General features: G+C 48.7%; 2 protein-coding genes across 4 annotated transcripts in view; one reads left to right on the top strand and one right to left on the bottom strand.

Annotated features, from left to right (window-relative positions):
• The window catches only part of LOC124963077 (TBC1 domain family member 8-like), a 15,106-nt gene extending 7,997 nt beyond the window's left edge, over positions 1-7,109 (top strand). For 2 of the 3 annotated variants that reach the window (XR_007104642.1, XR_007104640.1), the window contains exons 3-4: positions 4,850-5,008; positions 6,139-7,109. The gene's annotated coding sequence lies outside the window, so the exon portion shown is untranslated. Of the gene's footprint in view, positions 1-4,801; positions 5,009-6,138 lie in introns of all 3 variants that reach the window. The other variant, XR_007104641.1, reaches the window with a different exon arrangement.
• A 257-nt stretch (positions 7,110-7,366) lies between these two features.
• On the bottom strand, positions 7,367-11,004 carry LOC124963076 (ral guanine nucleotide dissociation stimulator-like). The gene is made up of 3 exons (XM_047522529.1): positions 10,805-11,004; positions 9,694-9,808; positions 7,367-7,682 (listed from the first exon to the last, which is right to left on the bottom strand). Exons 1-3 carry the CDS (start codon positions 10,952-10,954, stop codon positions 7,474-7,476), a joined length of 474 nt encoding a protein of 157 aa, XP_047378485.1. The 5' UTR covers positions 10,955-11,004; the 3' UTR covers positions 7,367-7,473.
• Between the last annotated feature and the right edge of the window lie 8,624 nt (positions 11,005-19,628).

The following is a 19,628-nucleotide window of genomic DNA, read 5'->3' as shown; positions in this document are numbered from 1 at the left end:
GAAGCCTGCAGTACAGTTTTCTTCCCTTGGGGTAAAACCTCCCCAAAGCAATCCATCTTTCCTCCCTCTTCCTGTTCCTCCTTCCTCCCCCTCAGTTCATTTCCTCTATTCAAAGGATCCCCAGTGTGGAAAAAACTTGTCAAAATAGTGCTGTATACATACATGAATATAGGACAGTGAATTCCATCTTTGATGCATCCCTATAAAGCACTAATTAAAGACCAAATATGTAGTAGAGAGCCCACTAAAGAGGAATCCCAGGGGAGGGAAATGGAGCTCATTCTATTCCATGACTGTATGATGATGTCAGAGTGAACCCCGCTACTGTGTATAAGTAGAATGCACTAATAGAAACCTTGTGAATCTCCCAGACCATGGATTTTGTTTTTTTGAAAACAAACCTGAAGAGTTCCAGCTTTCAGTAAAGAATGTCAAAGTGAATTTTTGGTTTTAGAGGAAGAAAGAGAAGCACTCTTTTCTGTTTGGGGACCGGGGGATGTGAGCAGGATGAGTGAAGAGCAGGGTGACCGAGGCCATCCAGTGCTTGTCAGTCCGTGCTTGACCTCTGACCTGTGGGGTCAGAGCCGACCTGGGCTATGGTAAAAGACACACAGTTCTCGGGACACCCCTCATCCTTGCCGATGGACTGTACCTCGATGTCCTGTGTCAGATGGGACATCTGGCATCAGTGACACTTGACCTGCCTCTCTTGGCCTAACGTGAACCGTAGTGGTTCTTTTCTCAAGGTATTTCCCTTGCTTGGGAGGAAGGAAATTGATTTCTGCTATGCTGCTTCCTGAAACCCTTCTGTAGGAGAAGGAAAAATATCCTCTCCCTAGGTTCTGTAGTTGAGGCCCTGGAAATGACATCGCTATACAGCAGATGAGCAAGAGAGAAAGAGTTGATTTGAATGCATACAGAGTATATACACGTGGCAGAACTCAGCCTTGTAACTGGCAGGGTGGTTAGAATCGACCTTGCACAGCACCTTAAGGGAAAGCAAGCAGTTGACTGAGGACTGAAGTGACAGGAAAAGGGGTCCATCTTCTGGGGTGGCGCAGGGTCGGGGAGGTGTACATGGGGGAAACTGATGGCAGGGGAGGGCTGTCTCTGTGAGGCTGTGTGAGCCCCTCATGCTGCTGACATCAAGAGGTCAAAAGTGTCTTCCCAGGACAGAGGGGGACACACCTGTGCAGATAGAGAGTCCCTCCTGACTCGAGCCAGATGGGGCAGGGCAGACAGTCTTTCTGGTACCCGGTCTTTTTTCTTTCTCAGTTATCTTTGACTCAGTTATCCTTATGCTGAAGTGGCATGTTTGGGGGTGACAGTTTTGATCCGTGACACTTCAAAGCTAGTATGTCCTGAAAAAAGAAAGGAAGGAAGAAAGGAAACCTGAGGAGGCAGTGCTGGGGAGCAAGAGCACATCATGGCATTTGTTCTCCCCACTCCTCGGGCCAGATCCATAGGGTGTGAGAGTTGGACCTTTCCTGGGCCCTTGGCTGCTCCATAAAACTTGAAAAATCCCTCTACTTCAGCTCTTCCTGGGACCAGACATGCAGCCATGACAGTTGGGAGGCCCTATGGCCACCATCATGTCTGCTTGGAGCCACTGAATCCTGTTCTCAGCCATGCCAGTCAGCTCTAGAGCCTGATAAATAATGAAGAAAGCAGAACACTTCACCAGCACTCAGGTTTATTTTATAGTAATTATGATTAGATTATTTTAACATGAGTGCCCAGGTTTCATTTCTAAAAGGACTTATACAGTGAGGATTTGGTAACACCCCCTAGAAAACAGCCTCATCTTAAGAAACATTGGCTCTCATAAGACAGTCGTATAAAACACAAATGAAAATGTTAAGAAAAAGAAAAGGACAGGTAACGACAGACTGTCACCCTTGAGAAATGGACCACAGCTTTTATTCTAGACTCTTCTGTCACCACCACAGATCACAAAGGTCCCTTCTTGGTGGTGGTTGGCAAGAGTTGCAGTGTCAGATTGTGCCCTCTGCTGTTTCCCGCACTCCCCAGGGATTAGGAGTACTTCCAGCCTCTGGAAGCTTGGCCAGGGTCCTCCCTTCCACCTTCACCAAGTACAGAGTGGACAGTGGTGGTGCACGGCATTAGTCTTCTCCACATCCTGCAGTTGGCTTTATACTGACCTTTTTGAACCTAATGAAGACATTCGTTCGTGTTTTAAAGAGACTCTTAGGTCCTAGTTGTGTAGTTCTTCGGGGCTGATGTGAGTTCCCACACCAGAGCCAGTCACTGGGTTTCGTGTCTCTTGTGTTGGTTCGCTTTTCATCGCTGTCACAAATACCTGAGATGACTGACTTAGGGAAGGTTGGTTTGGCTCCCAGTTCTGGAGGCTCCAGTCCGTGACTGGTCGGCCCCCTTGCTTGTGAGCCTGTGATGGGACAGCACATCACGGCAGCAGCTTATGGCAGAGGAAAAGTGTTCAGCTCATGGTGAGCCAGGGAGCAGAGAGGAAGGGGCTGGGGTCCCAGTGTGGGCTTCAAGGGCACGCCCCCAGTGACCCAAGACCTCCTGCCAGACCCCAGCTTGTGCAGTTCCCTCACCTAATACACTAGCTGGGAATCAGGCCTTTAACACATGGACCTTGGGGAGGCATTGAAGATCCAAACTGTAGCATGAGTGTAGGGAGGATTTGGGAAATAATTGTGCATTAAAATTCTCAAAACCTTAGAAGTGAGCTGATTCAGCCACAGCTTCATGGTCACTAAGTGAGAGATTTTTCTTTGTGTTTTGCAACCTTGTGATGGTTAATTGATCTCTGCCTTTTTTTCCCCCCTTCTGGCTGTGACTATTTCAGGGTAGTGGACAGGAGTGGTTGTCATGGAAGCAACAGAGATTCCTCAAGTGCCTGGGTGCATCTGTCCTTCCTGCTTCCTGTCCCTTGTGCTCTCTTCCTTCCCTTTGCCCAGCTCCCTAGATGAAGGCCCTGTCTCTTCTGTGTCAGGGTCTGATTGCTTAAGAGAGCAGCAGCAGGCTTGCTGAGCAGGAAGGGGAGTCCAAGAAGTTCTGAGAAGGCGGAGACATTGGAGGCCAGGTTGGTCCTCCTTGAGGCAGAGAAGGTGGTCACCTACTGCTCTTGCTGCTGCTGTAAGGGCCGGGTGCCCCGCCAAGGCTGGCGGTACATCAGCATCAACCACCTCTGCTTCTACCCCTTCTCCTGGTCCAGGAAGTCATGTGAGGCCAGTGCCAGCATCTGCAGTATTTGGTCCTTCAAGATAAAGTTGGTCCTGGGGTTGATTGGCATGGCTCCCTAGAGAAGCCATTAAAGGTTAAATCCCACAGCAAAAGATTTAAATGGGTGGGTGAGATGACAGCAGGTGATACTGGGTTAGTTTCCAAATGATTTGTGCAGATAATTAAGTTGAAGTATACATGCTACAACGAAGGAGCTTGATTTTTTTTTTTTTTTTTTTTTTTTTTGCTTGTGTTTTGGAGACAGTTCATTTTTCTGCTACCTACAGGAGCATATCTTTGTAACTTATTTAAATAGCTAGTCAAGACCTTTTACTACCGTAGATCATGTTGAAGATACAGTATCATATCTGATGGGTGAATATTTCTAAAGGAGTAACATGTACTTGTGCTTCTTAACGCAGAAGGACATCTTTTAAAACACCCATCCTTGAACATCTTGACTGTTGTATATGCAGAACGCTTTCCCTGGGTCCACTTCAAATCCAGAAAGAATTTATGACATCGCACCAGCAGTGGGCACTGTCCTCAGTACTGGCATTCCCACAGGAAAAGGCAAGGCCACACGCGTCAGTTGTGTGTGCAAGGTTTCCAAAGCCATTGCCATTGACAGCACTTTCAGAAGCTATTTCAAGAGCCCATGCTGGTGGCACGGGAGACGCACACGTATGTGTGGTTTTCTTCATTTACTCTCCAAGTGCAGCCAGCGGGAGGCCTCCTCCTGAATGTGTGCTGTGCCAGCCTCCTGCACATGCTGTTTTCTCTTTCAGTCTCACCAGCCTCGGTTCCGATGCCTCAGCACCCCACCCTGTGTGCCCAGTCCTCTTCTGACCTTGCTTGGAATGGGCCCCAGCCTAACCTTGGCCATCCTTCTTTCTGAAATGCTTTTCCAAATGAACACCCTGCTTTTCCTTCTGTCCTTAGCCTCTTTAGAAACTCCTGTTTGTCCTTCAAACCCCAGTTCAGATTGGTCACGTCCACCACGCCTTCCTTGTCCCCTGATAATGTACGCCATGTCTGTTCCTTTGACTATGAATCTGCTGCTGTGTTTGTGTGCCAGTTAGTGGACGTCAGTTCTCAAGTCTGTTGGGCGCATTCACCTGGGAGGGAATGTCTGGGTAAACACTAGGTCCACTTTCAACGTTCGAGGGCTTCTGGCTGTTTGCCAACGTGAGAGTGTCATTTGGCCTTCCAGGAGCAGCGTGCGAGGGCTCCACCTTCCCCACGTCTCACCGATGCTCACCCCGCTTGACATCTAACTTCTCCACACGTGGCCTTTGCTGCCATTTTTGGAGTACTTGTCAGTTATTCAAACCAGGATGGAATGCTTATTTGAGTCATGAGTTTCTGAATTTCTTGCTGGTGGGGACAGCGGGCTCTGCTCCTTGCACTTGCTCAGAAGGTCAACTGAATGTCTGGATGGACCGTGGGGCTCACATGCTCTGGAGGGGCATGACTTTTTTCTTTCAGTCACTAAACTATCACATTGTGCCAGCGAGTTCAAAAGTGTTTTCTTTTCCATCTCGTGTCTGTTGACATTTCCATATCTTGACCTCTCCCCACCTCTCACCAGGGACCTTGAAACCCAAGCACAGAAGGAGCTGTTCTGAATCTTTTTCAGGCTACCAAGAAAGGAGAAGCTGCACACTGTGGTGGACTGCTCCTCTGGACGCCCTTCAGTCGGTTCCACACTGCAGGGCACATGATTTCCTCTGACAGCTCCACCTACTTTGCCAGCAGAGAAGATGGCTGCTACAATGTTGTCCTTCCGCTCAGAGAGGTACACCCTGCCTCTCCCCTCTGCTTGACCTGCCATGCACCCTTTCATCTTTTAACCCTTTCATCTTTTAACCCATGTGGTTGAGTCCATTTTCTGTTACTAAAACAGAATCCATGATGCCAGGTTTACTTATTAACCAAAAAAAAGGAAGAAAAGGCTTAATTAACTCCCAGTCCTGAGACTCAAGAACATGGTGGTGGGTGAGCACCAGTGAGGACATTGTGGTGGACAGTATCCCCATGGCAGGAGCATGAGTAGATGGAAACATCATTTGTGAAGACAGGAAGCCAGAGAATGGAGAGGGACCATTCTTTGTAGCAACCCCTGTTGTGGAAACGAACCAGGTCCCATAATCCCTATTGAGGGCTATTCTTCCAGTGACCCATCCATCCCCTACTAGGCCTCACCTCTTAAGGTTCCTCCACCGATTAATGCTTGGGGATCAAGCTTTCAACACAAGAACTTTCAGGGAACACACTCCAACTATATCCCAACCAGAGCAACTTGGGCCATCTGATGGCCAGGCTCCAGGAGGGATGCGTGGCCTGAATTACGCCATTACCCCTTCAGCCTTCTTTTCTCTCTTGTTGCTATGGCAACCAAAAGTTGCCTAGAAATGATGGTAAGAACAGCATACCCTAACCCCACACTGTTGATAAAGCTGTCATTCAAAAGTACATGCCTCGCAATTCAAGCTTTACCTACAGCTCTTAGGAAGGGATCGTCCCCTTTTGTTGCCAAAAAAAGACAAAGGAAAAGGCAAACTATAAAAAGCTCCACCTTTAGAAAATACGTGGAAAATTGGCGTTTATACTATCGTGGTGGTGTGCTCCCTGGGTGGGTGTGGACCAGACACGCCCCTCCATGTCCAGACGGATTCTCAGGTACCCCCACCTTCCTCACGGGCTGGGGTGATGCCACACCCCAAGGTTGCAGGGTTCATGCCCTTTGGAACAGACAAAACCTGCTGAGAGAGATGCTCCCTCATTCTTAGGGTTGGATGACTGCAGAAAAGGACCTGGGTCTGCCAGAGCCTCACCTTCTAGAACTTTCATTGACATATACTTTTAAAAACACATTTTAAACTAATACTTAATAATGGTGCATATTTTCTTCTATTTTTTTTTTAGGCTGGGCACAGAGCACCTGTTTTGTACTTGACAAGCATGTGCAGTGACCACAAGTTTGGGGATCTTGAAATGGTGTCCAGTCACAGCAGCAAGGAGCGTGAAGACAAGAGCCCACCTCTGCACCCCGGACCCCTGAACATCGTCCTCCAGCCTTTGGGCAGCCAAAACCCTGACTCCTACCTGGTTGGTGAGGCCACTCATTTCCTGGTGTGCCATGGGCACTGGAGGCTGGGCAATGACCATGGAGGGTGTGGCACCTGAGCACCAGCTCCTCTGGACCCGGGTGGAGAGGTGGCCGCGGACCTTGGGCAGCAAGGCCTCTCTTGAGGGCTCAGACAGCAGAGCAGGAGCGACCTTTCCCCTGTCCTTAGTGGCTCTCATGTCATTCCTGCTGTGTGACTTGGGCAGCGGGCGGTGCAGGCCCTGTGGGTTTTCAGGTGTCAACCAAGTGTTCCTCCCACTGGCCGGTGGTGTCTGTGAGCATCTCAGTTTGTTTCCCGCATGTGTGTCCTGGGACAAAGGGCTGCCTGTCCTCTAGTTTTATGAACTAAAATTATTTTTGCCACATTCATACTTTTTTCTTTATATGGAAAATTTGAGGCAAACAGACTCCAATTTCGTAACTAGACTCTAAGTGGCAGTGAAGAGACTAGTTTTGACCTTGTCACTACCTTGGGGACCAGGTGTGGCTGCAGACATTATTACCCACACTCCTCCTCAGTTACTGCAGCTCCTGCAGCATCAGTTGTTACTCTTATTGATCCAGACTGAACCTTTCTTTTCAGATGTGATGCATGCCCACACACACGGGAGGTATGGGTATATATATATATATGTGTGTGTATTTATTATGTGTGTACATATATATATATAATTAGTTCCTTAATCTATAATTTTCTAAGTATTGAGCATATATGTATCCTCCCATTGCTGGAGAATGCAGGTTATTAAAAGCATTTCACCATAACCAACTCGAACTCTCTCTGAGCGTGTGTACTTGTATGTCTGTTGAGTGTGTGCGTGTGTGTGCCTTCATGAGTGTGAGGGTCATAATATCCCATATTTCATTTCTCCCATTGGAAATTGAGTCAGAAAATGCAATCTGCCATACTCCCAATACCAAAATGTCACTTTGATCAAATGAAACATTCTTTCATCTAGGGTTGAATGTTTCTGCTCAGAATTACTGGTAAAATGAATAGATTCCAATCATGAAAGTGGATCAGAATACACAAACATATTTTAAATAACAAGGACTTAAGGTCAAATTATGTATGGAATTGTTGAGTAACCATTTTAGAAATCAGTCTCATTGTTCATCCATGGTGCAATGCTTTAGCACTGCCCAGAGAGACAGGAGCAGATCCTTGTCCACAGGTTCCAGCGGTGACCTCGCACCTGAGTTGCCTCATAAGAGGGAGGTTGGGGAGGGATCCAATCATCATTTTCCTCCTGAGGGTAGGTCCTCTTCCTGAGGACAAAGTCTCTCCTGACATGGGGATTCATCCCATAAAAGACGTTGGCGTTCTTTGGAATCTTCATTTCTGGGGAGAGAGGGGTACAGGTTGGATAGGTGGCACTGGAGACGTGCAGAGCAGGACACCCCAACATCTGTCAGCCTCTGCCAGGAAAGGCCTGAGCCACAGCCCTGAGAGCTGTCCAGATCAGCTCCAATACCACCAGACACATCCTCAACCGTCCTCCCAGGGGAAAAACTAGGTCTAGGACATCACCAGGACTAATGCCTGTTGCCTCCAAAGGCTTTGGGCTCCAGAAGATCACAGTTCCTCTTGATTGTGCCAAAGCATACCCCTAGGGATTACATCTGAAATCTTACACAGATGACTCATGTGCTCAAGGTTTCACCCCCAGTGCAGCAAGGTTTACTGGTGGGTTTTGTGGGAAGCACTCCATGATGAGTGCTCTGATGTGATCATGAAATACTCAGTCAAGATGAAGACAACACTAAGCAGTGGGAGAAAATGGAAGAAGATTGGGGATGGATGGAGGAAGACCTAGAGAGGGAGAGGCCCTCAGCACACATATATTTTTGCTGGGGCTCCTCTTTCTTTTTTTTTTTTTTTTTTTTTTTCCCGGTACTGGATATTGAACCCAGGGCCTTGTGCTTGGGAGGCAAGCACTCTACCAACTGACCCATATCCCCAGCCCTGGGGCTCCTCTTAATCCTCATTCTCCTAGTAGTAGTCCTCCTCTTCCCATCTTTCTCTCCTTCCCTCTCTCAGTCTCCTTATATCCCATTCTATCACCTGGTTGGCACGTGCAACATAGCATTCAGATGCCACACCCTCTTCCGTAATGCACAGTCTCAGTTCAGAACCAAATGGAATGCTATGAAAGCCAGAGCCAAAACAGGAGTCTCCTGCTCAATTATTTTCCCCAAGTATTTGACAGAGAGGAAAGTATGACCAACTGAGACACCTCGTGTTAGCCATGTTCTGCCATTGTTGCTAGCCAGCTCCACGTGGACCAGGCATCCTACAAGGGAGGCCACATCCCAAATGCTGCCCTGCTGAGATCAATCATTCCAAAGACCAGGAAAGGGACGGCTTCACTCCCACATTTTGCTAAGGTCCAGGGATGCAACAACCCCCAGTGGGTTTCAGATGGCCAGCGGAGTCCCTGGTCTGAACACCTGTCTCCTGGTGCCCTCCTCTAAAAAGGGCCTGTTCTCTATTTGGGTTTGGTTGGGTGTACCTGTGCTATGAATTTCCGAGCCTACCAAGTCTTTAGCCTTCTACTTCCATGAACTCTATTCACTTAATAGAATTAGTGGATTAGGATATGAGAGAATGTTTCATAGGCTGGTTTTGGATGCAATTTTCAGTGTGGACAGAAAGGGGATCATGGCTGCTGCAGGGTTTTGGCTCACAGAAAAGAAAACAGCAATGGCATTAATTACAGGTCAGCTTTGTGGCATACGTGCCAAGGAATCCCTCATATGATTTTAGTGAGGGAAAATAACCTGGCTTTACTGATTCCATCTAGGCAGTGGACTCAGGCACAGAAGGCTTGGTCATTTGTGCAGTGTCAGACTGTTGAGGCTGTCTCGCAGTCTGTTCTTTTTTCAGATTTAGTCCTGTTCCTGCTTGCTAGAATACTGACAATGCTCTGCACAGGGAGTGGGTTTCTGGTCATGGAGAAGGCTTTCAATAGTACTGCTTCAGTCCACAAATGCATCAAGTGCATCCTTAGCCCCTGTGTTCCCATCTTCCTCTGCAAACACTCCTCTCAGTGACCCCTGGGGCCACATGACCCCTGCAAGAATGCTTTCTTTTTCTCTCCTCACTGATGTCAGCATTGAATGCCTGTTGCTGTCCAGGGTTGGACACCTGGTGGGGAGGTGCACTAGCCCCTGGGGCTGATCAGAGAACCTAGAGACCTTTGCAGCAGTGCCAGTGTGGTTTTCTTTGTGCACCAGGCCCACCAGTCCCTGTTGGAGTGTTCTTCTGGGTCAGATTCTACTCTTTTGGGCTACGAGTTGACCTGAGTGCACTTCCTCAACATGGCTCCCCACCATCTGATTGTCCCACTTACTGTGCTGTTGGGAGATGATTTGTCCCAGCTCATAGTCTCCTGGCTCCTCCTCCATCAGCAAGTGATGTTCCAGGGCCCTGCGAATGATGGCAGGAGCCCTGTCGTTGCATGTCACCTGCATCAACGTGGGAGATAGGCCTTGAGGAAATGGGCCTTGGGGTGGCTACCCAAGAACAGTGTCAGGGACATTCAGGGGGAAGCTCAGCTCTAAATACAGGGGCACCATCACTTACTCACTACTCCACTACCTGAGGGTGGCCTCCTGGTAATTGCCTGGGGCCTTCCTCAGGGCTATGACACCAATCCTCCTACAAAGGTCTGCCTGGTCCCTGCCATTGCCCTTTGTGGAGCCACATTTCACTCAGGGTCAAAGGACGCCACAGCCTGGGTAGAGAAACACTCTCTTGCCACCACGATGGAAGGAATGGACCAGTGACCTCCTCTCTCCCAGGGCTGTTGCGGAATGCAGGGTGAATTTGGGGGTGGCCCAGGCAGACACCCAAGAGAGTTTGGTTGTGACTGCCAGGGCACAGAACACACTCAGGCAGAAGACCAATGATAGCCGTGAGAGCTCCTGTCCTCCAGAGGCTCAGTACTGCCTGGGATGGAGGAGGACACCTCACTCAGCCACGGTGGCATGGGAACGGGCCCCTGTACAGCGCCTCCCTGGGGGCGGAGTGTGCTCCATCCACATGAATATCGCTTCTACAGCGAGACCCTCGGCGCCCTGTTCAAGGGTAGGAAGAATCTGGTGTTGCTCTCCTCCTCCATGTGCACCAGCATTCTCCATCCCACACAGCGCAGCCTGCATCCTGCATCCTGCATGCTGTCCTTTTCTCACCTCCCACCAAGACCTGCCCCTGCACTTCTGGTCTGCACACTGCCATCCAACACACACACTTCCTCACAAACAGGTGTGGAAATGGTCGCACTATCCCTCAACTCAGGTCAAGCCCTTAACAGTGACCTCTCTCTTCTTTATTCCCATCTCTCTTTCCTGACCATTGAAAAACTCCCAATTCAAGAGGGCGAGAGTAGCCCATGGTATGGGATTTGTGTTTGCTCCCTGCCCTGGGATAGCACCAGGGGACACCTCTTCCGCCAGGCTTACCAGGACAGTCTTGCCATTCTTTGCACTCTGCTGCTCTAGCCTGATGTTTATGAGGCAGCTGTCTTTCACCTGTTTCTTGGACCGGGGCCGTGAGCATCTGCCCATTATGCATCCGATGGCCCTGGATTTCCTCATGTGTTTTGTGGCCATGGGCTTGGGCCTAGCCTTTTGAGAAGAGATGTGACTGGAGGCTGGGCTGATGTTACACACCATGAGGCTGAGACCTCAGAAGTTGATTCTGACAACTGTGGGGGATGGAATATCAGCAAAGGCCAGAAACTGACGGCCACCCCCACCTGTGCTCACTCAGGAGACAGCCCTGCCAGCAGGCTTCCCAGGATGCGCTGTGAATCCCTCCTGCTCTGCTCCACCAGGTGGACCTGTAGGAAGCTGCTGTCTTCTGCCTGCTCGTTGTAATGAGGCAGTAGGGAACTGCTGTTGGTGACACTATTGGTACCGGAGTCCTTGCTTTCAGTGGCCTGGGGCAATGGTGTGGCTACCACTGAAGAGCTGCTGCTCACAGCTGGTGGGATCATGGGAGTCACTGAAGAAGTGAACTCCAAGAACTGTGGGGGATGGAAACATCAGCAGAGCCCAGAAACTGTCAGCCACCCCCACCTCTCAGGGTGCTCTGTGGGCATTCTAGAACATATGTCCTGGAGCTGAGGCTTTTTGTCACCCTGGTGGATGTGAAGGAGCACCAGGGGATAAAGAGGGAGTAAGGTGGGTGTTTACCTCCTTTGTCTTGCTGTTGGCCCACCTCCTGGTGAGTCTTTTCCTGAGGACAAAATCAAAGTCCACACTGGGATTGATGGCATAGAACACATTGCCATCAGCAGGGATCCTCAGCACTGGAGGGGGGGCAGAGGTTGGAAGGTGAGTGACACTCAAGGAGGACACAACAGAACACCCCCCACGACTGACAGCCTCTGGCAGGTCAGGCTTAGGCCTAGACCTGAGGGCCTCCAATCTAGATAATGTTCCACTGAAGGCATCCTCAGGGACTTTCCCTGAGGAAGGAGTATGCACGGGATCTAAACCAATCTACCAGCTTCCAACAGAAAGTACCCTGGACCCCAGGACCTCTCTGTTCAGGTAGGACCTACCACGGAGACCATGCTGGAGTTTGCATCATGATTTGCCATCAGTGGCTCCTGTGTTGGAGCTGCAGTGTTCACACACGGGCTTCAGGAAAGCATGTGATGCTGGATGCTTTGACCTTGCAGTGGAATAAGTCCAGTCATACGTGAAGACACTAATGGGAGGTGTTATAAATTGGAGGTGTGCTGGGCATGGACAGAGGATGTCCACAGGAAGCTTGTGCCTTCAGGAACCATTTTTTTTTATTTTTTATTTTTTGAATTGACTGACTCTTCATTTCCTCCTCATCATTCTCCTTTGCATTCAGAGTTTTTTCAAACCAAACTTAATTTAAATTTATGGGAGTACAGTGTCTCAGGCAATTAGACAAATATATTTAAAATATCTCATGAGAAAAAGAAACGTGGAGCCCAATAATGCAAAACAGTGTTTATAAGAGAGAAATCATGAAGTGGGAAGAATATCACAATTATTCTATTAGCACCTCTTGCTCTTGTAAACAAATGAAGAGGACTCCTCTGACAAACAACCAAAATACCTTCTTGCTAGCATACCCTTACCCCCAAATAGTTAATTTTACAATGAAAAAGAAAGGAAACACTTGAGAAATTTTCAATTGTGATGACTTGGAACAAGTCTTCATGAGACTACTAACTACTTTGGGGCAACTGATATCAGGAAGGTGAAAGGAACATAAAATTGTACAGATCCTGTTTGGTAATGTACAGAAGTGATAAATACAAAATTTTACCATCAATAGAGGCTTCTTCAGAGAGGAGAACAATTCATATATTCAGTTTCTTATTATATTCTTGTTTTCTTTGTGTTTCTTGAGCTTGTGTTGTTGTTGTTCTTCTTCTTCTACTTAATGATGTTCTTGTTCTTCATCTTCTACTTCTGGTTGTGGTCTTCTTCATGGTCTTCTTCTTCATTTTTTCCTCCTTCAACTCCTTTTCCTTTATGTCCACTTACTCCTGTTCTTCTTGCTCCTTGTCCTTCCTTTATCTCGCTCCATTGCCCGTTGGCCAAGCTGTGAAGTGTTCTATTGCTTCACATGTTTCTGCCAGACATGACCTCTGTCCCAAAACACCTAAATGGTTTCCAACACACGAATGGAAAGATTGGAAGCCAGGTGCCCAAAGCAAGATTTCTTCATTCAAAAAATTTTCTCAAGTACTTGTCCCTGTCCTGAAAGGCTGCCTAAATTGACAGCCAGCCCATGCTTATCTCCTCTGCCCCTCATGGATATGAAGTTTACAAAGCCTGATCAGGTCCAGGGGAGGACACTGGATAGGGAGGCCCAGCAGTCCCAGGGTGAACTGATTTACACTCCCATCATTGCACTTTGTTTCTACAAATGACCCACCATGCTCTGGTTGTTTTTCAGACAACAGCCCTCTTTCTTTGGCTGGTGCGTTGTCCTGAGCCCACAGGAAGTCACTTCTCCCCACCATCGGGTGGACCCACTTACTCTTATGCTCCGACACAATCTGAAGCAGTTCAAAGTCCTCTGGATCCTCCTCATTGAGCAAGTGTTCTTGTAAGGCCCTGTGTATGACCGCGGGTGCCCTATCCTGGCAGGTCACCTGATCAGGGTTGGAGAAACTCATCAGAGAATGAGTTTTGGAGTAGCCACCCAGAGCACAATGGTCAAAGTCATTCAGGAGACAGCTTAGCTCTTAAGACGAGGACACCATGTGTTATCATGCTACCTGGGACCTTCGAGAGTTCATGTGGGATCTTCCTATGTGCCTCTAGCCCCATCCTGGTACAACAGTCAGGTTGTCCCTGCTATGTCCTTCTGATAAAAGGGTGCAAATACCCAACAGCCTTTCTACAGACACATTTGGCCCAACAAGACGGCAGAATGGTCCAGTTTGCTCCCGTATCCCATCTCTGCTCTGATAATCACGATCCCTTTGTGATTCCAGGCAGGAACCCTACACCCCTTAGTCCTGACAGACAGGATATAAAACAGACTCAGCAACTAGAGTATGCTTGTTACTCTTTTATGACAGGAGACTGTTGGGCTCCATGGCCTCATTGCTCGATGTGGTGTAATGCGGTATGGACCCCACTGAGACAATGTTTGAACAGGGCTCCTCTGTCACTGGACACATGGAGAGTTAGGGCTTACACCCCACACCCAGAAAAATTCTGCAAAGGGAGCTGCTAGCTCCCTATTTAGGTCTGTGCAAAGTATGACACTCATGTTTTCTTGAAAAACCCCAGTTGTCTGTGACCTGCAATAACCTAACCCCATCATGCTAAGGAGGATCCCTTCCACTCCACATATGCCTTCCAGCACACAGGAGTTATGACTGCTGCATCCTCTGCACAAACCTCCAAGGGTCCAACTCACTCTAGACACCAGGCTTCAGAGAGCAGCCTGCAGCCTATGCGTTCCTCTGACCTCATCTGAGCACAGCACTTACCCCTGCACTTCCAGGCTGCAAACCCCACACCCTGCAGGCCCACTCACACCTGGAGCTGGGGCACGCTGCTGCTCTCCTTCATCTCAGGTCAGCTTCTTAACACTGACCTCTGTCTTCTTCATCCTCTTCAGTCTTATTTGACCTTCCAGAAGCTCTAATTCACGAAGGCAGGCCTAGTGCAAGCTATGTTCTCTGCCTTCCCCAGTGAGGGCACCCAGGGGATCCCCTGCTGAATGGCTCACCACGATGCTCTTATACTCCGTTCGCCTTTGATTTTCTAAATGGACATGAATGGAGCAGCTGTCTCCCATTCGCTGGTTGTACAGAGGTACCGTGGAGCTCGAGCAGAGACCCCAGAGGAACTGGACTTGAGCTCTGCCTCTGGGGATGGTGCTGCTCCTTCACTGGCCACCAGAGCAGCTCCTTGATGAGGATCTAGCCCTGGGGTGGGCATTGGAAGTGAGCTTTTAGCTAGAGGAGAAAAGATTCCAACATGACAGCCTGGCCGTGAGCTTTGCAAAAACAGAAAATCCACACTGTCTTCCACGACAATCTTAGCCCCTGAGCCCACACTGGACCTCTTCCTAGATAGGGGCATGGCTTGAGTGGACAATGGATTTTCCTTGTTCCCAGCCCAACACCAGCCATACAGATTCCACCCTATGAGACCAAACTCTGACCTCTAGTCCCTTATGTACACACCCAGGGCCTTCTGGCACTCAGGCTCTGCCTGGCTGGACTTGCCATCCTCCAGCTGGGCCAGCAGGTGGTGTGCTTGGTGCTCCAGATTCAAGCCTCCCATGTGCAGTTGCAGGTAAGGCAGCAGCAGCTGGAGAATCCTGAGGCCTGGAGGCTGATGGAAAGCCTCGCTGTGCTGCTCCATCCAGGCACCCGGGTTGATGGGCACGGCACTGTGAGCAGGCAGGTGTGCAGTCAGCAGAAGCCTGGACGCTCTTACCCCACAGCCCCACCACCAAAACTGGCCTTGGCAGCCTCTGCCTTTCCTGTCTCTGCACAGGCCAGTCCTCCACAGCCAAGACACGGTGGCTGTACACAGTGACAGGACAACTCTCAGGACAAAAACTTACACCCAAAGATGTTTAGCACCATGGCGTGACCAGCTCTCCCATTCTCGGGGGAGGCCACACCCTCTTCATGGTTTGCTACATGCTCTCCAACCTGACAGGCACCACCCAGAAGGGTCTGTGCTCAGGTCCATTACTAGCAGGACTCCAGGGACACCTCATTCCCTGGCTTGGACGGCTTTGCTTCCTCATTCTCTGAGAGCTCTCATTGAGTTCCCCTGAGAATCAAGTGATCTGTCCTTTTCAAAGAGGGAAGACTACATCTTTGTGGCCCTGGGAGAGGACAGGGAGGGAAAGTCACACTGGGATGAGGTATGGTGGGATCAATTGTCCCAGGAGATTCCTCTGAGGCTAGAGTTTCCTCTCAGTTCCTCGGGTGACCATGAGTCCACCTAGAGCTCTCTGCCTTCCTCCTCCTACAGTTGAAGCCCAGACCTTTGACTGCATGCACCCAACAAAATTGCAGGAAGCAGGGTTTGCTCAGCCTTCCCAAGTCCAATAACCCAGCAGCTTCCTACTCTGGAAACAGCAGCCCTCACTTTTGGCCACATTCCACCTCATGTTGATGATGGTCTCTTGGTCTACTATGTGTATTGGGGTAGGACAAGATGCAGTCCTGTCTCAAGGAGGAACAGACGGTGACACATGCAGAAAGTCTACCTCTGATACCATCAAAAGAGACAGGAGAGCAGATTTTTACCACATTTTTCAACTGAATTGTCATCATGCCTTTCAACATGTCTTCCCACAGTGGGTACTTTCTCTATGTTCATGCAAGCGGGAGCCCAAACATCTGCTTCCCACATATCTCACTGGGCATGGGAACTGCCAGCCCCCAACTCCTGTCTGGCTGTAACTAGGAAGGGAAGTTCTGCAGCACTTTGGAATCTGGAACATCCTTTCTGATGCAAAAGCGCTTTCCCCAAGGCCTAAAGAAAGTCAGGCCCCTAGCACAGAGCTTCTCCATGCAGGAAGGGAACAAGCAACCAGAAACCCCAGGCCTCACTGAGCCCACCTGGAATGGAGCTGAGTACACACCCTCAAACAGCAGAACCCAATGTGTGTAGGCTGCTCCACACGCCTCTGTGGTCCAGGTGGTGGGAGAGGGTGCTTTCGTCTGCCTGAGAAGGCGAGGTCACTCCCACCGCCACCCAATTGGTGCTGACAGTATACTATGAGCTTGGTCCTCCGATCCCCCTAGGTCTCACAAAGCATTTGGTTCTCTGAGAGAAACATGGCTTCCTCAAGACCCAAGCATGAGGCGATGGTACACTTGGTCTCGGAGGGACGGTTTTACCTTGCGAAGAGCAGCTCCAGCACCTGCTGGCTGGTGATGAAACCTGAGTAATTAGACCTGAAGGTACTGCCCCAGTCGGGGTTCCTACCAACAAAGACAGGCACCAGCTGGTTCATGAGCTCTGCCTCTCTGTTTCCTTCAAGAGTCTCTATCCCACAGGGCTCATCCGTGTTCGCAAAAAGATCGTTTTCACCCTGGTTTGGGACCAAGAATGGTGGGATCAAAAATGGAAATGGTTGCAAACACAAAAATGCTTTATTTCAATATAATGAAGTAACAGCAGAATGGGACAGTTCTCATGGGCACACACACACTCACACACACACACACACACACACACACACACAGAGCCAGAGTGTGAGTGGTAGGCCATTCATGAGGGATCCTAAATGAGGGCCTGCTCTGCTCACCTGTCCTGTGCTGCTCAGTGTTGCTGTTGAGCTTCTCTGGGAAAGTGTCCCCAGACTCTGGCGTCTAGGATGAAACTTCACCCCCTTTTCCCACATAAGAGCACGGAGGTCCCCCTGAGATTCCTGGGGGCCTGAGGCTCAACATTTTTGAAACAACAAGAGAACATAACATCCCTCTCGCTCCAGTGTCTCCAACACACTGAGCTGGGACAGGTTGCTCAGTGAAGTGGGTGCCTGGTTACCAGGGTTCCATGTTCCATTTGATCCATCATCAAGGCAGTGAGATCATGTCCTGTGCTGCCTCTACCTGAGCCTCTTATTCACACAAGACTACTCCCAAAACTGCAATGACTGCTGATTGCTCCCACCTCAACCCACATCAAGTGCACAACTGAACACATGTTCACCAACAACTACACCCACCAGACCCTGCCCACCTTGGCTCCCAATAGAGCTCCAGCGTGAGGATTCAAATCTGAATTCACAAACAGATCCTCCTTCTCACCAGCTCTGTGACACTGGACCAAACTTAGTGCCTCTCTTTGGCTCCCCAGTGTTCCCATATTTGACCATCAGGTATTGTTCTTTCATGGAATGAAAATGCCCAGGAATTCAGTTGGGGCAAATGCTTTCTTGGTGGCTTGAAGAATGCAGAAACTCTTCTGATAGGAAAAGGTGTCAGCCCTTTGCTCCACAGTATGTCACTTGTGTTTCTCAGACAATGCTCAGGTACACTGCCATTAGTGCTATCTTGAAAGTACCGCAATAAACCTGGATGAAATGAAATAAGCAGGAGGCCATTAGCCTGAGATTGTCTGTGTACTACTTTATAGCTCCTACTTTATAGACCCCAACCTAACCTGACCTGAAAGGCTCGTTTGTTATTTTAAACTTTTTGTAACAAATAATGATTTTAGCCAGTCATGAACACCCAAGCTTCTGCCAAGTGAGGCAGCTAACTGATCACGGCAATCCTCCCAAGTGGCAATCGCCCAGGCATTAGCAGTCAAGTGACTTTCCTACCCTGCTTTCAAATTCAGCCTGTAAAAACTCACTGCTCGTACTGCCAGGCAGAGTGTTCTAAACTTCTCTTGTTCTGAGTGTGTTGTGTCCAGATCACAAATCCCCAAAGACCACCAGGGAGCCGTCTCTGATGCAAAAGCAAAAGGGTCTTTATTGCAAGCTCGAGCTCGGACTCACAGCGTTCACTGACACAGCAGGTACTGGCTGAGAGTCCCGAGTCTCGATTCAGTGGGATTTTTATGAGCTCCACAGTACAGCAGGAAATTTGAACAAAGCAGAGTACACAATTGACTGATCTTTCAGCATGTGTGGTTTGGCATGTTTTCGTTGGCTTAGGGTACCCAGGTCTTAACATTTTGACGTATATGGTTTGGAATGCTAGGCATTGGCTTGTTAGCTCCCAATTGGTTGTTTGCCAAAGGCCAGTCCTAATCTAGTAGCCTTCCTGGAATCGGCTATCTAGGTCTGAAATCTTTCATTCCTAAATGCAGCCTGTCATGGCTGCGGTTTAGCTCCCTTTTCATTTCCCCCTTTCTCTTGTACCTAAGGGAGCCAATCATGGATCCGGGCTTGAAATTTTAGTTTCTGTCTCCTGTATTGGCCTATATTGAGTTATTGACCAGTCTATTAAAGATACAGGGACTGAAGGTGAGCAACATTAGTAAAATAATCAAGGGTTCCAGAAACAGATGACTTTCTTGGCCTCCATTTCCTCAATTTGACCCGATCCCCTATTTCTACACTAACTGCCTGTCCCCAATTCTGGTTGCATTCCCCCCTTCTAATTTTAGAAACTTCTTGCTGCTGTAGGAAAAGGGGGTGACGACCATTCTGGCTTCTTCAAGCTGGAAGGGGGCAGCATGGGGCAAGCAGTTTGGAGTTCCCTTTTAAAAATTAGGTCAATCGAGGGGTCCATGGTAGAAGTCTGGTTGGGGAAGTGCAGGTTGTAAAGTCATCTGGGGGTGGGTTCTATGAGAGAAGAACAAGAAGACGTGAGTATTGAAATGAGATTAGTACAAAGTAAATGTTGCAGCATCTGGAACATGCCAATGAATATCGTGAAAATGACAGAAGTCAATCTCTCACCAGGAGGTAGAAGAACTGAGAAATTGTTTCCATAATAAGGCCTAACAAAGGCTGGAGAGGACAAGGCCTTTATTTGGGAACTTTAACATTGTCCAGGTTATCAGGAATGTAAACACATTTAACTCTTAATGTCATTGATGTCCCCAGAAAATATAGTTAAGCTACTTAATGTCATCTGATTTTTGTAAAATATCCTTTTATATGTATAAGCTGTGTTTAGTAGAGATCTCTATATTTCTGTTACTAGCAAACATAAATTAAACCTACCTGTGTCTGTAGACCTTAAACTGACTAAAAACTTCTGACTCTGGCAGTTTTTCTTGATAGTTATCAGGCACATTTGCCTAAGAATCTTTCATTTGTAGCTTCCAGTCTTTATTCTAGTGG

This window comes from Sciurus carolinensis, chromosome 13, assembly GCF_902686445.1.
Source record: "Sciurus carolinensis chromosome 13, mSciCar1.2, whole genome shotgun sequence".
Taxonomy (NCBI): domain Eukaryota; kingdom Metazoa; phylum Chordata; class Mammalia; order Rodentia; family Sciuridae; genus Sciurus; species Sciurus carolinensis.
This window is presented reverse-complemented; position numbering and strand designations above follow the sequence as displayed.

What these genes read in the sequence shown, in the direction of transcription:
- LOC124963076 (XM_047522529.1), bottom strand. Translation starts at nt 10,954, where the DNA reads ATGGCCACAAAACACATGAGGAAATCCAGGGCCATCGGATGCATAATG. An exon ending in AGAATGGCAAGACTGTCCTG is followed by an intron (nt 9,809 to 10,804) that starts GTAAGCCTGGCG and finishes ACGTTGATGCAG; the next exon opens with GTGACATGCAACGACAGGGC. An exon ending in AATCATCTCCCAACAGCACA is followed by an intron (nt 7,683 to 9,693) that starts GTAAGTGGGACA and finishes CTCTCTCCCCAG; the next exon opens with AAATGAAGATTCCAAAGAAC.